Source organism: Sarcophilus harrisii, chromosome 2 (genome assembly GCF_902635505.1).
Source record: "Sarcophilus harrisii chromosome 2, mSarHar1.11, whole genome shotgun sequence".
In the NCBI taxonomy this organism is placed as follows: domain Eukaryota; kingdom Metazoa; phylum Chordata; class Mammalia; order Dasyuromorphia; family Dasyuridae; genus Sarcophilus; species Sarcophilus harrisii.
The window spans coordinates 76,741,477-76,754,587 of record NC_045427.1 but is presented as its reverse complement, the minus strand read 5'-3'; the positions used below and the strand labels follow the sequence as shown (position 1 = coordinate 76,754,587).

Below are 13,111 nucleotides of genomic sequence, written 5' to 3'. Positions count from 1 at the left end.
AACAAAAGGTGTTTCCAAGGTCTTATTCCAATTTACATCAGAAGTCAGCTATCAAAAAGTTTCTATTTAAACTACTGAAAGACGACATTAAGAGTTTTGGAACATGCTGTGTAGTTGAGACAAAAAGTTTCGGCAGATAAGGTAGTTGAGGGCATGAACATGTAATTCTCAAAAGAAACATTCCCCAACCACTTTATGAAAATATACCACATCACTAATAATAAAAGAAATGCAAATCAAATCACATCAGTTGTGATGTGCTTCCTTTCACACCCAGCAAATTGTATTTTGATCCAAATCCAAAAAGATTTGGAATAATCATGTCCAGGTGATAGATAAGATATTGTTGGTATAGCTGCAGATTGATAGAACCATTCTGGAAAACAGTTTAGAATTATGGCTCAATTGTCCGTATCCTCTGACCCAAATCTTATTAAATATACACTAGGGGAGATCATTCACCACTGTGCATAAGGGCTTCGTGATATGCTAAAATATTTATAACTGCACTTTTTGTGATAACAAAAGCTTAAAAACAAAATAGATGCCCATTGATTAGGGAATGGTTAAACAGATTTTGGTACATGAGTGTAATGGACTGTTACTGTCCTGTAAAAAATTTTGAAGGTGACAGTACCAAAAAAAAAAAAAATAACCTGAAAAGACATGTGTAAACAGGTCCAAGATAAATGACCAGAAGCAGGAAAACAGTGTATGATACAAACCACAATATAGGTGGAAAGAACAATTGCCACAAAATTTTTGTTTCCACAAGAAGAGATTGAAAATACCCCTCCTTTATTCCTTGCTGAGGTTGAGATCTGTTGCTTTGTAAAGTTGCATCATATCTTTTTGATGTGTTCATTGGTTGTGATATATGTCACTCTAACTCTGTCTCAACGTTGTCATAGATGATTATTGGGGACTGGATAGGGATAGGAGAGGAATGAAGGGTTAAAAACTAAGAGAAAGAAAAACAACAAAACAATGGGAATACTTTAAAAAATAACTGATTTTTTTTAAAAAAGAAAAAGGAACACCCTGAAAACTTATCTTTTACAGTCACAGAGTCTTGACCACAGAGATGATCTGATCACTTGTCTCTTTTCTACAAGAAGAAATTGAGCACCAATTAAGTGGTGATTCACTTGTCCACTGTATTTCTATTGCACCAAAAGTCAGGAAACCAGAATTCAGAATTCTCTGAAATGTAGAATTTCAACCTGTGTGTTATATGAAGAGTGATTAAAGAGTTGAACTTGTTTAGCTAGGAAAAGAAGAATGAGGGGGAGGTGACAGCTGTCTTCAAGTATTTGAAGAGTTAGTTATCATGTAGCTGCCTACAAAAATGGGTTCTCCTTTGAAGTCTTCAAACAGAAACTATGAGTGTGACTAGATGGCTAGAAAGGTCTCTTAAAATTCTCAAATTCTTTGATTCGATGAACTGTGGTTCTGGTCTCTTGATTCTTCTTCTTTTTTTTTTTTCTACTACACAATGTACAGACTTGCCCCAGTTCTTCATTTAAACATAAAACTAAATTAAAACATTCCAGTGTGAGACACTCCTAGGATGACTACGACCTTTTGCCTGATAGAGTTGTAGGGAACAAGGTGCTAGAGTGCTAAAGGAAAGAGTAGGACTAGAGAAAGGGTCAGCCTCTTCAGAACTGGGGTTGGGAGGTGTAGGAGGGAGTGGAAAAATAAACACCCGAAAGCTAGAAGCAAGTAGTAGTGAGAGGCAGCACACTTGCTGCATGGTATCTCTGAGGGGCAGGGACCCTGCCCTGATGTTCCCCCAGTGGACAGGACTGAGTCTCTCCACATGTCATAGTGAAGCTGGTTTTGGGGGGCAATCGACTCCTAGGTTGCAGAGCATCAGAGCAGGATAGACTTGTAGCTGTCACAGTGTTAGAGAAAGGCCTGGAGACTTCCCTCACTTGGTGGGCTGTGTGGGGAACCCTAAGTCAGAGGGGGATGGGATAGAACTTGTCATAGAGTGATAGATAGACTTAGAAGGGACCTGAGAGGTTGAGTCCAGTTGTCTCCTTTTATCAATGAACAAGAGTTAAACTGACCTAAGCGTTAAAAGACCTAAGGAATTTCTCATTCTCATTCATGTGAAAATATCAATTTTTTTAAAGTGATGTATTACTTGGATTTTGTTTCATATATGGGCATTTGGATTTTTTCACTAGGATATATGGGATATAAATGCTTTGCTTACTCATCTTTCTGTTTTGAAGTATTTTTAAAAAGTAGATACCATGCTACTTCTTGTCTCAGGGTTTTTAAGGTTGAATTTTGTTGCAACTATATTAGTAATAACTTTTATATATCAGCTTTTTGCTAGTGAAAACTTGCCTTGCAGGAATAGACTCAAAACCTGTATTTTTTTCCTCCTCTCTTCTCTTTGAATTTTAATGCTCATGCTTACAAAAAACAAACAAACAAACAAACAAACTTAATTTTAAAAAAAGAAATGCCTGTATTAAGTGGAATCTGAACAGTATCTTTGGTGATTTTCTTAGGATTCCCTAATGTTGGTGGCATTTAATCATTTGTTTAAAAAGAAAAATTTCCCTGAAGTTTATATCTTTATCTTGTTTTTTTCTTACTTCATTACAGGTAAAGCAAAACCAACATGAAGAGTTGCAGAATGTAAGGAAGCATATTCATAATTGTTTCTCTAACCTTGGTTGTTTCCTGTTGCCACATCCCGGTCTTAAAGTTGCAACCAATCCAAGTTTTGATGGGAGATTGATTGGTAGGAATTTCTCATTCTCATTCATGTGAAAATATCAATTTTTTTAAAGTAATGTATTATTTGGATTTTGTTTCATATGGGCATTTGGATTTTTTCACTAGGATATATGGGATATAAATGCTTTGCTTACTCATCTTTCTGTTTTGAAGTATTTTTAAAAAGTAGATACCATGCTACTTCTTGTCTCAGGGTTTTTAAAGTTGAATTTTGTTGCAACTATATTAGTAATAACTTTTCAGCTTTTTGCTAGTGAAAAAATGATATGAAAGGTTGGTCTTGAAGATTGTTTACATTTATTTGTAAGACTCATAGCAGTATATTAAGAAACCTAATGTACTAAGAAATTTAGATTTCAGTCTTGTTGAGAAGATAGTGCAGTTTATTTATTTATTTATTTTTTATGTAGGTTAGTGGAAATAAATGGAGACTAGTTAAAAATTGAGTATTGAAAAAACTCATTCAGGAGGATCGTGAAGAAACAAAAACACATTTACATGAAATCAAAAATCCTATGAGCCACTGACAAAAATGAGACTTTCGACTCAAGGGTTATTCTTATGCTATTCATTTAGGACTCATTAAACTTACCCTTATGTTAGACAAGCATGGTACTAGAGACCAGGGCTTAATACACAAAACATTTTCTGTTTTCTATGAATTTATATTGTATTAAGACATTTTCAACAAAGGTGTAGGGAAATTATAATGTTGAGTCAGGTATCTGTTGTCACTAGTTGTATAGTATCTATGATTTATAATTAGTTTAGTAAAGGTGATTAAATTTTTTTTTTGAATTAAGTAATCTAAAAAAAATCATAGCTTCTCAATGAAGCTGTGTAAATGAGGTGTGGTTTCTCTACTGCTTTTCCATAATAGAAACCTATTGTAGTTTTATGTCACTGGGGAATGAATCTTTATTTCATTTGTGACTAATTTAGTGTTGACTAATTCCATCTCTACTAGATATTGATGAAGACTTTAAAAAAGAGCTTCGCAATCTGATTCCGTTACTGCTTGCCCCTGAAAATTTGGTAGAAAAAGAGATAAGTGGATCCAAAGTGACTTGTAGAGATCTTGTAGAATACTTTAAGGTAGGCATACTCTGTTATATTTAAAACTACTAAAATATGATTTCCTGAATTAGAAGTGATAGCTTGCTCATGGGGTATGACATTGTTACATGGAGATGTATTGAGAGAGAATCTGTTTTTAAAGGAAAATTCTTTGCTTTTCATGACTAGAACTTTTAATTGTGATGAATTGGCTTCATTTTGTGCAAGGTTTTATTTACTTGAAGTAATTTTCCTGCCTTTTATCCTAAAGTTTGAAATGGATTTGGTGAGGGTGGAAGATAACAGCAAGAACAATGACATTCATGATACTGTAATTAGCATTTATAATATCTGTTAGGATTGATAATCATTAATTCCTTATCTCTAGTGATCAGGAAAATTCTCTTTTGGAATCGTGATGATTTACTAAATGAACTTAAAGTGTAAATAATGGTAAAGTAATTTTGTGGCTAACACTTCACATTTCATTCCTCTCCAGTTCTTTTCCATCCTTCAGAATACAACTGCTCAGAATGAGTTAGAATAAATAATGTAGTGGAAAATCAATCTTGTATTAATTAAAATTTGGATTAGGGATAAAGGGAAATGAAAGTTGATTTTTTTTTAAATCTATCCCCAACTCCTTTTCTAAAAACTCTTGATTTTGTTATTATTTCATTTTAAAACTTATATTTCTGAATAATTGTGCATATGAATTAAGATAGTCTTGATAGTCATTTATGTGAAAAATTTTGTGTGTATGTGGGTAGGGGTGTGTGGGTGTGTAGGTGTAGATAGAAAAGCGGGACAGTGCCCCAAACCTGATCTTTCTCTCCAGCCAAAAATTGGAAATTAACTTCTGTGAGATAGAATATAGTGAAAGATGTTGGTCCATTATATAACTATTTTCTTCATAGAATTGTGGGGATGTGATTTATCTATAATTGAAAGCAGATATGATTTTAAAATTTTTATTGATACCGTTTTTCCATCATCTATATTTCCTTTTCTTCCCTAACCCCTTTGAGAGCTATGTCTTTTAAGAAACCATTTTTGAAAGTTCACTAAAATTAACTAATGTTCAAAAATGCCATTTGCAGCATTCTGCACCCTTATTCTCCTTTTCTGCAAAAAAGTAGGAGATAGTTTCTCATATCTTTGGAGCCAAGGTTGAACACTATTATTTCAAAGCATTCCATTTTGAAAACTTCTATAGATTTTTCTCCCTTTATGTTATTGTAGTTTACTCTATTTCATGTTTTCCAGGGTCTCTAATAAAAGAGATCTAATTTAAGATACATGGAAATGTTTCCGTTCAAATATATCCTTCAGTGTTTTAGGTTTAATTTACCTTTTATTTAAATAATTTTTAAAGGGGGGAGCAAGTTGATATTATGAAACCAACATAAGATTTCTCTTTCTTACACTTAATATGGTTTACTTGGTGATGAAGATTTTGAATGATTGTGTGTATGAATATCCCTCCCCCCTTTATTTTAAATTTTGTTTTGATATTTTTGGTTCATAATTTGACCAATTAATGAAGATTTATTTGTTTTTAGGCTTATATTAAAATCTATCAAGGAGAAGAGCTTCCACACCCTAAATCTATGCTTCAGGTACTTTATCCTATTTTGTATATTTGAGGGAGAAAACGGGCTTAATGTAGAAAGTTATGCTACGGATATGAAAAAAATTTAAAATATGTGATTACGTATTTTTGAAGATAATCTGAAGTTATATTTTGGATGGCAAAATTTGACAATGTTTTGAATAGCTGATTTGTCTTGGCATAGATAAAAATAATTAACTTAGGCTGAATTCATTTCTTGTCATACACTGGTACTAATTGGAAAAGTACTGTTAGGGGTTGGAAAATAACTTTCATCAAAAACATCAAGGTTTTTTTATGTTAGTTAATGATGAATTAATATACAATAAGCATTAAATAACCTTTTTTGAGGCAAGAATAATAATCACATTACATTTTAGTTTCTTTTTATTTTTCACTAATTTATCTTTTGGAATGAAATATATTTTCTGAAAATGTGATGATATGAGACTTAGTTTGTAGAAGTAAGAATATATTATATCATTCTCTTAAGTAAATTTTGGTAGACTAAGAAGTTTTTTTGCTGCTTTGGACAAGCTATCAATTTTGTAGCATAGCAGGCACATTCTCTCCCCTTCCCTTTCCCTCCCCCCCTTCTCCCCCCCCATGGAATTTATCTTGATGGAGTGAAGTATGTCTTTACTTTTTACATGGATCATGTGACTTTTGTTTTTACTTTTAAATGGACTGTGAGAGAGAAATGTTACTTATTCATTGAATGGAAATGTTTCATTTTTAACCCTCTTCTGCTCACCCAACTTATTTTTGCATGATTTCTAGCTATAATTATTTGGTGTATGCTCAGGGCATTTTAAATATTAGCGTCATAGGATTTAGATCTGAGAAAACATCAGTCTTCTAGTTCAGCCCTCTTTTTAAAATGAAATTTGAGGTCCAGAAATTGATTATTCAGGATTTACAGATGGCAAGTAACAGTATTGAGCTTTGCTCTGAGAGTCCTACATTATTTCTTGCTTTTCTTTTAATACAAGGAAAATATAATTAGGAAAGAATACAGTTCTGCTCCCTCCCCCTAGCCTCTAACTCTCAAAATAATATTTATATAAAGTAAATAGAACTAATTTTTGAATCAGACTCTTTCTTGTTCCTCTTGGGAAAATAATTGCATATAATTTCTCATAGCTTATGTTAAAAGATTAACAGCCACCAAACATGCTCTTATTTAATAGAAGGTGGTGTTTTTGATTGTTTTTTTAAATAGGCAACAGCCGAAGCTAACAATCTTGCTGCAGTAGCAGGAGCCAGGGACAGCTATAGCAAAAACATGGAGCAGGTTGGTAATTTTACAATTTTGCAGTCATTTGTGATGTCATTTATTTTAAATACAATCTTTCTGAGTTTGTATCCCAGTACATTGTCTTCATAACCACATCCTTGTCCCCCTTCCTCATTCTCATTCTTGGAAATAAGTTGTTTTTTACAAAGGTTATGAGCCTTATGAGAAGGAAAAGAGGCCTAGTTAGCAGACCATATATCAGATAAATAGAATTTTTTTGGGGGGGGGAGGGAGATTAAGTAATTTGGAAGATTGCTTATTCATCACAGGCTACTAATTAACAATCTTAAGGCCCATAGTAGTTTCTAAAATCAACTCTAAATTAAAATTATTTCAGTGGTATTTTCATGATGTATCTTCCTAGCAATTGTCATTGTATCTTCCATTCAGGCATGTCATTCAATCTTTATTAAGTGCCTACTACATTCTAGGCACTGGGAATTGAAAGATAAAAATGAAACTGCCACTTCCTCCAAGGATAATAAATTTTATCAGTGGAAAATACATGTAGGCAAAGGAGAAATGAAGGTTACTCAGAATAATGGCAGTAATTTTGCTTTCCATGCGTTAGTTCTGTTTGTATCAGGATGATATTATAATATCAAAGTTTTGGGGAAGTTTTAAATGATCTCGTTTTTGGAAGGGAAATGACTTGGTTATGTCTGTGTGGCTTATAAAGTGAAGCACACCATTCAGGTGACTATTTCTACATTGAGCTTTGAAGCCCTTGGGCCTTGCACAGTTCTGTCTGTCATTGTAATAATTAAAGTTATGTAGTGCTTTTTTTTTTTTTTTTAATATTTTTAGAAGGCAGCTCATTGTATTCTTATTTAAATAGGTATGTGGTGGAGATAAGCCTTACATTGCACCTTCGGATTTAGAAAAAAAACACTTGGATTTCAAGGAGGTGGCTGTCAAACAGTTTTGTTCTGTGAAAAAAATGGGAGGAGATGAGTTCTGCCGTCGATATCAAGACCAGCTTGAAGCTGAGATTGAAGAAACCTATGCAAATTTTGTAAAGCACAATGATGGCAAAAACATCTTCTATGCTGCTCGCACCCCTGCCACGCTATTTGCAGTCATGTTTGCTATGTACATAATCTCAGGACTGACTGGCTTCATCGGCCTGAACTCCATAGCCGTCTTGTGTAACCTGATAATGGGTTTAGCACTTACATCCCTTTGTACTTGGGCATATGTTAAATACTCTGGGGAGTTCAGAGAAATTGGAACAATGATTGATCAAATTGCTGAAACACTATGGGAACAGGTTGGTATATATCTTTTAGTTTTTTATTGACTATTCTCTCTTTCTCTCCCTCCCCCCCTCCCCCCCCCGCCCCTACCCCCCCAATCTTGATGTTTCCTTCCTCCTTCATTATTTGAATAGCTATTCTCTCTCTTGTATCAGATCTCAGCCTCTCTGGGTCTTGGTTTCCCTGTCTGTAAAATGAGTGATGATGTCTAAGGTTTCTTTCACCTTTAAATCCCATGAACTGGTAATTGTATTGATGTTCTCTCTGTTGAGTGAATTTATAATCAAGATGTCAATATGTTGCATGTGTAAAAAGTTTTTATTTTTTAAATCATGATGATTACGCAAACTTGGCTATACCAAAATCAACATCTTTGGAGTAGATACTAAATACCTTTTTTAGTTATTGATTATCATAGAGATATAATCAATTCAACAAAAATTGTTATTCAGTTTAAATGAATGAGGGTGGTTTTGGTGAGTTTTATTGGAAATATGAAAAAGTCCTCTATAGTAACATAATTGGGAAAATACTTCAAGCAGGAAGACAAATAAGTTTTATGATCATAATTAATTCTTTTGAAAATTGCTACTTAGCAATATGAGCAAGAAGCAATGCATTGCTATATTCCATAATGAATATTGAGTAGTGGACATATCTACAACCAAGTGACAAAATTGCTTACCAGGAAGATAAGGTTGACAGACTGAAGCACTACGAAGAAAAAAATCTAGAATTCATTATGTATCAAACCTGAGAAGCTGTTAACTTTTTAACTTTTCCCTAAGACATGGGAAGACAAATACACTGGAAGCCAGGAGGACTTGTTTCTGGATTTGTTTTTTTGGTGGTTATTGTAATGGTCAAAATCAAACTTCACCTAACACTAAGCAGTTACTCAGTTGGGGTGACTATGTGTGAACCTAGCATTTATGTGCTGGTTTTTGCATGTAGTACACAGATATGAAAAATGATCACTTTGGAATATTTGAACAGTATTATCAAATGGAAAAATAAAACTGCTGTCATTTGTGAACAGTATAGTAGTTATTTTTAGTTTGCATTACTGTAGTTTAGTGAGATATTTATCAAAAAGCTATAATTCGTGTTGAGTCTCTATGGTTCTACTGCTTTAGATTTTTTTTTTAAAAGTAATTCATTTGGGGGGTTAATCTTAATTCCATTCCTCAAGTTTATCTCATAAAAATGTTTTCTTCTATTCACTGGTAGATTATTGGTAATTCTACAGATTCATTGGTAGATCCTACCACTTAGTCTTTGAGGTGATATTATTTATTCATAGTTGATGAGAATTCATGTATATATAAACTTAAATCCTGTCCTGTCCTGTCCTGAAAATTCTCTTAATTATTTCCTAGCATTTTGGGAATCTTACTAAAGGATTGGTTCAAAGACAAAACTTTCAATTAGTCCTTTGATTGTTTTTGTACTGAGTTTATAATTTCTCCTCACCCTTGTCCTAGTTGTCTTTTATTATTTTAAATTATGAGTGTATTTTCATTATATGGATTCTTGCTTTAAAATAATCTACCTCCTGTGCAGCATTAATTCTATAATTTTAAGTGTCATTAAAACAAAGTCAATTGGATGAAAACAGTCTGTAATATTTAAATAATTTTCATGTTAGTTTGAATTGTGTTGATTACTATTCAGAGGACAAAAGCCCTCTGTGATTGATTTTGTCTAAATTTTTTTTTGCCTTTCTCTTTTCTTTTGCCTCAGAGGAGTCCCAGGAAGGTGAGAAACCTACCAAGTCTCAAATTTCTTAGTCTTAAACTCTATCAACTTCAAATCATTCTGACGTCATTTTCCTAACCAATCACTCCATGTTTTAGGTGTTTTCCAAACTGTTTGAAGTTATTAGACGCCGAATGGTTCATCGTGCTCTCTCATCAGCACAGCGACAGAGACTGTCATCCAACAATAACAAGAAGAAAAATTAGACAGTATTTTTAACTTTTCTGTATATGAAGTGTTCACATTTACACATGTAGGACACTAAGCAGGACCGTCTGGGCCGGTCGGTCTGCATAAAATGCTGTAAACATACCAGATTGATGCTGCATAGAGGGTATGGAATTGCACATACGTCTCATAGGAACTATAAAATGGTTTGAATTCAATGACATACCATATAGGAAGAAAATAATTTCTATTTTTCTTTGTAAAGTGACTAAATACATTATTTCCAGCAGTATTGCTTTTCTTTTGAAACTTTTTAGTTTAGTTTTCCATATTCTTGGTTACTTTGCTCATTACTTTGAATTGAATTTTAAACTATTTTTATATGTAATTTTTTTTTACCTTATGGCTTTTTGTTTTGTTTTGCACATTTCTCATACCACAGGTATTGAAGCCCCTGGGTGATAAATTGATGGAGGAAAACATAAGGCAGTCTGTAACAAACTCTATCAAAGCAGGCCTGACTGACCAGGTGTCTCATCATGCCCGATTAAAGACAGACTGACAGTTCATCTCCTCTTCAACTCTGCTCTCCCGTCCTTTTTCATGCTTGCTGTACAATGAGAACTCAAAATAAACCAAAGTTTACAATCCACTATAGAAGTAGTTTAGTATAACTGGCTCCACAGATTGTTGCCACAGAGTGTGAAAATTGGTTATTGGTTTTAAGCATTCTCTTCTTCACTTGCTTCCAAGACACAAGTTAGTGCCATGGAGACAGAGAGGAGCTTTCTTTTATTACGCACATTTGTGCCATGTTTAATTCTTAATTTAATCTTCAGTCTCTGGCTTCTTAGAAAAAAGTCGTTGTCTGAAAAGGATGTATCAGGGAAATATTTTGAGAAATCTATTAAAGTGAAGTCTTTTAACAGAATGTAAACATACAGTGTCCCATTGAGATTTTAATTTTTGGAGTAGCTGTGAATCAGAATCAGTTTGAGATGGTAGTGACAACTGGCACCAGGGATGTCTCTATTGAGCCACGACATTAAGAATATAGATTGCTTTCCTGCTGTCAGTACCAGTGTTACACAAAGTGCATGTATCATCAATTCTTCACAGAAATGACAGGACTTCACCTTTGTCACTAAGGAAATGATTTTGGAGTGTACATTTGTCATGCCTTCTTAAATTGCATAGACCTGCCCTAAAAGGAGATGCATAACTGGGAAATGGAACTGTCTCTTCTGCAGTTTAGCCTTTGTGTATATAAAATATGCCATTAATTTTATTGGGAGAATTCCAGCCAAAAATGTTGCCTACAGCAATGAGTTAGGATTGTCTATACAGTGTGTAGCTTATTTTCTAAAATCACAGATAGGGCATGTATATGAATTATAAATATATAAATACGATTTTGTATTAAAAGTTTTGTAGTTTATGGCAAAATCTGGTTCTGTAGTAGGCTAAGTATGGTTTATGTAAAGGAATGTTTGTGGCTCATGTAAATGTGTGAATGCATAAACAATTTGAAGTTTTTGATATATTTGTGATATTTACCTGCCTTGAGCACTGCATTTTCACATTACCACCACCCCTTCCTCCCCTTCCCTGGGAATTCATTGGGAATGTTTGTGAAACTTTTGTCTTCCATTGCATTTTAAAGTTATTTCCTGTAATTTATTTTAAGTACATAATTGGTTGTTTGTGTGTGTGTGTGTGTGTGTATGTTTCATATATATATATGTATATATGAAATGAAACGTGATTCTTTTTAAAGAAACTCTTCAAATATATATTACACAACACAAACCATGTTTGTTTATACTAAAATGAGCATGAGCAGGAAATGCCCAAATGACAGCTCCTAAGGTACTTAATCCTTGAGATTAAGCTAAATTTGTGAAAGAATGCAGTTATTCTTCCATGTCTGTCTCTTTTTTAGAAGAAGAAAAAATATTGTCTGAGTCTAGGTGTAATTGTGGGGTTTTATTTTTGTTGGTGTTTGTTTTCATTTTGGGGGTATAAGTTAAGGTTGATATTCTATAGTGACCTGCACATGTGAAAGCACATAGCTTGTTCTCTAAGTGAAAAAGAAGTCAGATGTCATGTTCCACGTTTTTGAAACACACTTTGATTTTGTATCTTTTTTTCCCTTCTTCCAATTTTGTTTTTATTATGGATTGTATTTATTTTATCCACATTAAATTGATACCAGCTCACCTATTTTCAAGCAAAAAAGAAAAAAAAATATCCACTTGAACTTTGTATGTTTTCTTTAATCACCCTGTTTAATGATGCTGTGGATTGTTGATGAATAGAAAAATAAAAAGTTGGCTGTGTCACATAGCAAAGCTTTTGAAATTGAAGACTGGATTTCACATGTTTCCAACCAATAGGGTAATGAAGCCTAGGCTACTTACTTCAGGTTTTTGTTTGCTTGTTTTGAAATAATTCATGCTTTATCATTTCATGACTTGGAGTCAGAGAGTACCTTGGTTCAAGCATTTCTTCGTGTATTTTCTGCCTGAGCTTTGGATTCCTCATCTGTAAAATTAGAACAACACATACCACCTACCTCAGAAAGGTTACAGGGATCAAATGTACATAAACTGCTTTCTTCAGGTCTGATATGAGCTAAGAGTATGGCCAAAGGAAAAGATTTTTTTAGATGTCTTTTATACAATCCCATGACTCTCCATTCAATTCAGGAATACTCTTTCAAATGTACATAAACTTCTTTCTTCAGGTCTGATATGAGCTAAGAGTATTCCTGAATTGAATGGAGAGTCATGGGATTGTATAAAAGACATCTAAAAAAATCTTTTCCTTTGGCCAGCAAGATTGATCCTTACTAGGTAAGTAATGGTAACAAAGCTATTGGATCAGATAGGTTTACTGTAAAAATTCTTTATGGTTTATATGCATAATTTATTTTAATGGTTTTGTTTACAAAGAGGTTTGAGGAATTTTAAGCAATTTTCATCACTTATAAGTAGACTACTTCCCCTCTCCCTCCCTCTAATCTGCCTTCTGAGTCACTAAGATGGTTTAAAGGAGTACATCTGGCCCACAATAGATTGTACATGAAAGTATTTCGGGTAGTCTGATGATGCTTGTCCAGTCCTGGAGCTCAAAAGGTGTGACTTTCCTGTTTCCTAGAGAAGGAAACCTGGTACAATGAATGAATGAAAGAAAAAGTATTTA

The 13,111-nt window shown here is 33.6% G+C and overlaps 1 protein-coding gene across 2 annotated transcripts in view; it reads left to right on the top strand.

Annotated features, from left to right (window-relative positions):
- The window catches only part of ATL2 (atlastin GTPase 2), a 74,563-nt gene extending 62,295 nt beyond the window's left edge, over nucleotides 1-12,268 (top strand). The window contains exons 8-14 of one of the 2 annotated variants that reach the window (XM_031950360.1): nucleotides 2,626-2,764; nucleotides 3,728-3,855; nucleotides 5,379-5,435; nucleotides 6,651-6,722; nucleotides 7,564-7,995; nucleotides 9,725-9,739; nucleotides 9,838-10,326. In XM_031950360.1, the coding sequence (XP_031806220.1) occupies nucleotides 2,626-2,764; nucleotides 3,728-3,855; nucleotides 5,379-5,435; nucleotides 6,651-6,722; nucleotides 7,564-7,995; nucleotides 9,725-9,739; nucleotides 9,838-9,945 (951 nt within the window). In that variant the 3' untranslated portion in view covers nucleotides 9,946-10,326. Of the gene's footprint in view, nucleotides 1-2,625; nucleotides 2,765-3,727; nucleotides 3,856-5,378; nucleotides 5,436-6,650; nucleotides 6,723-7,563; nucleotides 7,996-9,724; nucleotides 9,740-9,837; nucleotides 10,327-10,349 lie in introns of those variants that run through there. The other variant, XM_031950359.1, reaches the window with a different exon arrangement.
- The last annotated feature ends 843 nt before the right edge of the window (nucleotides 12,269-13,111 follow it).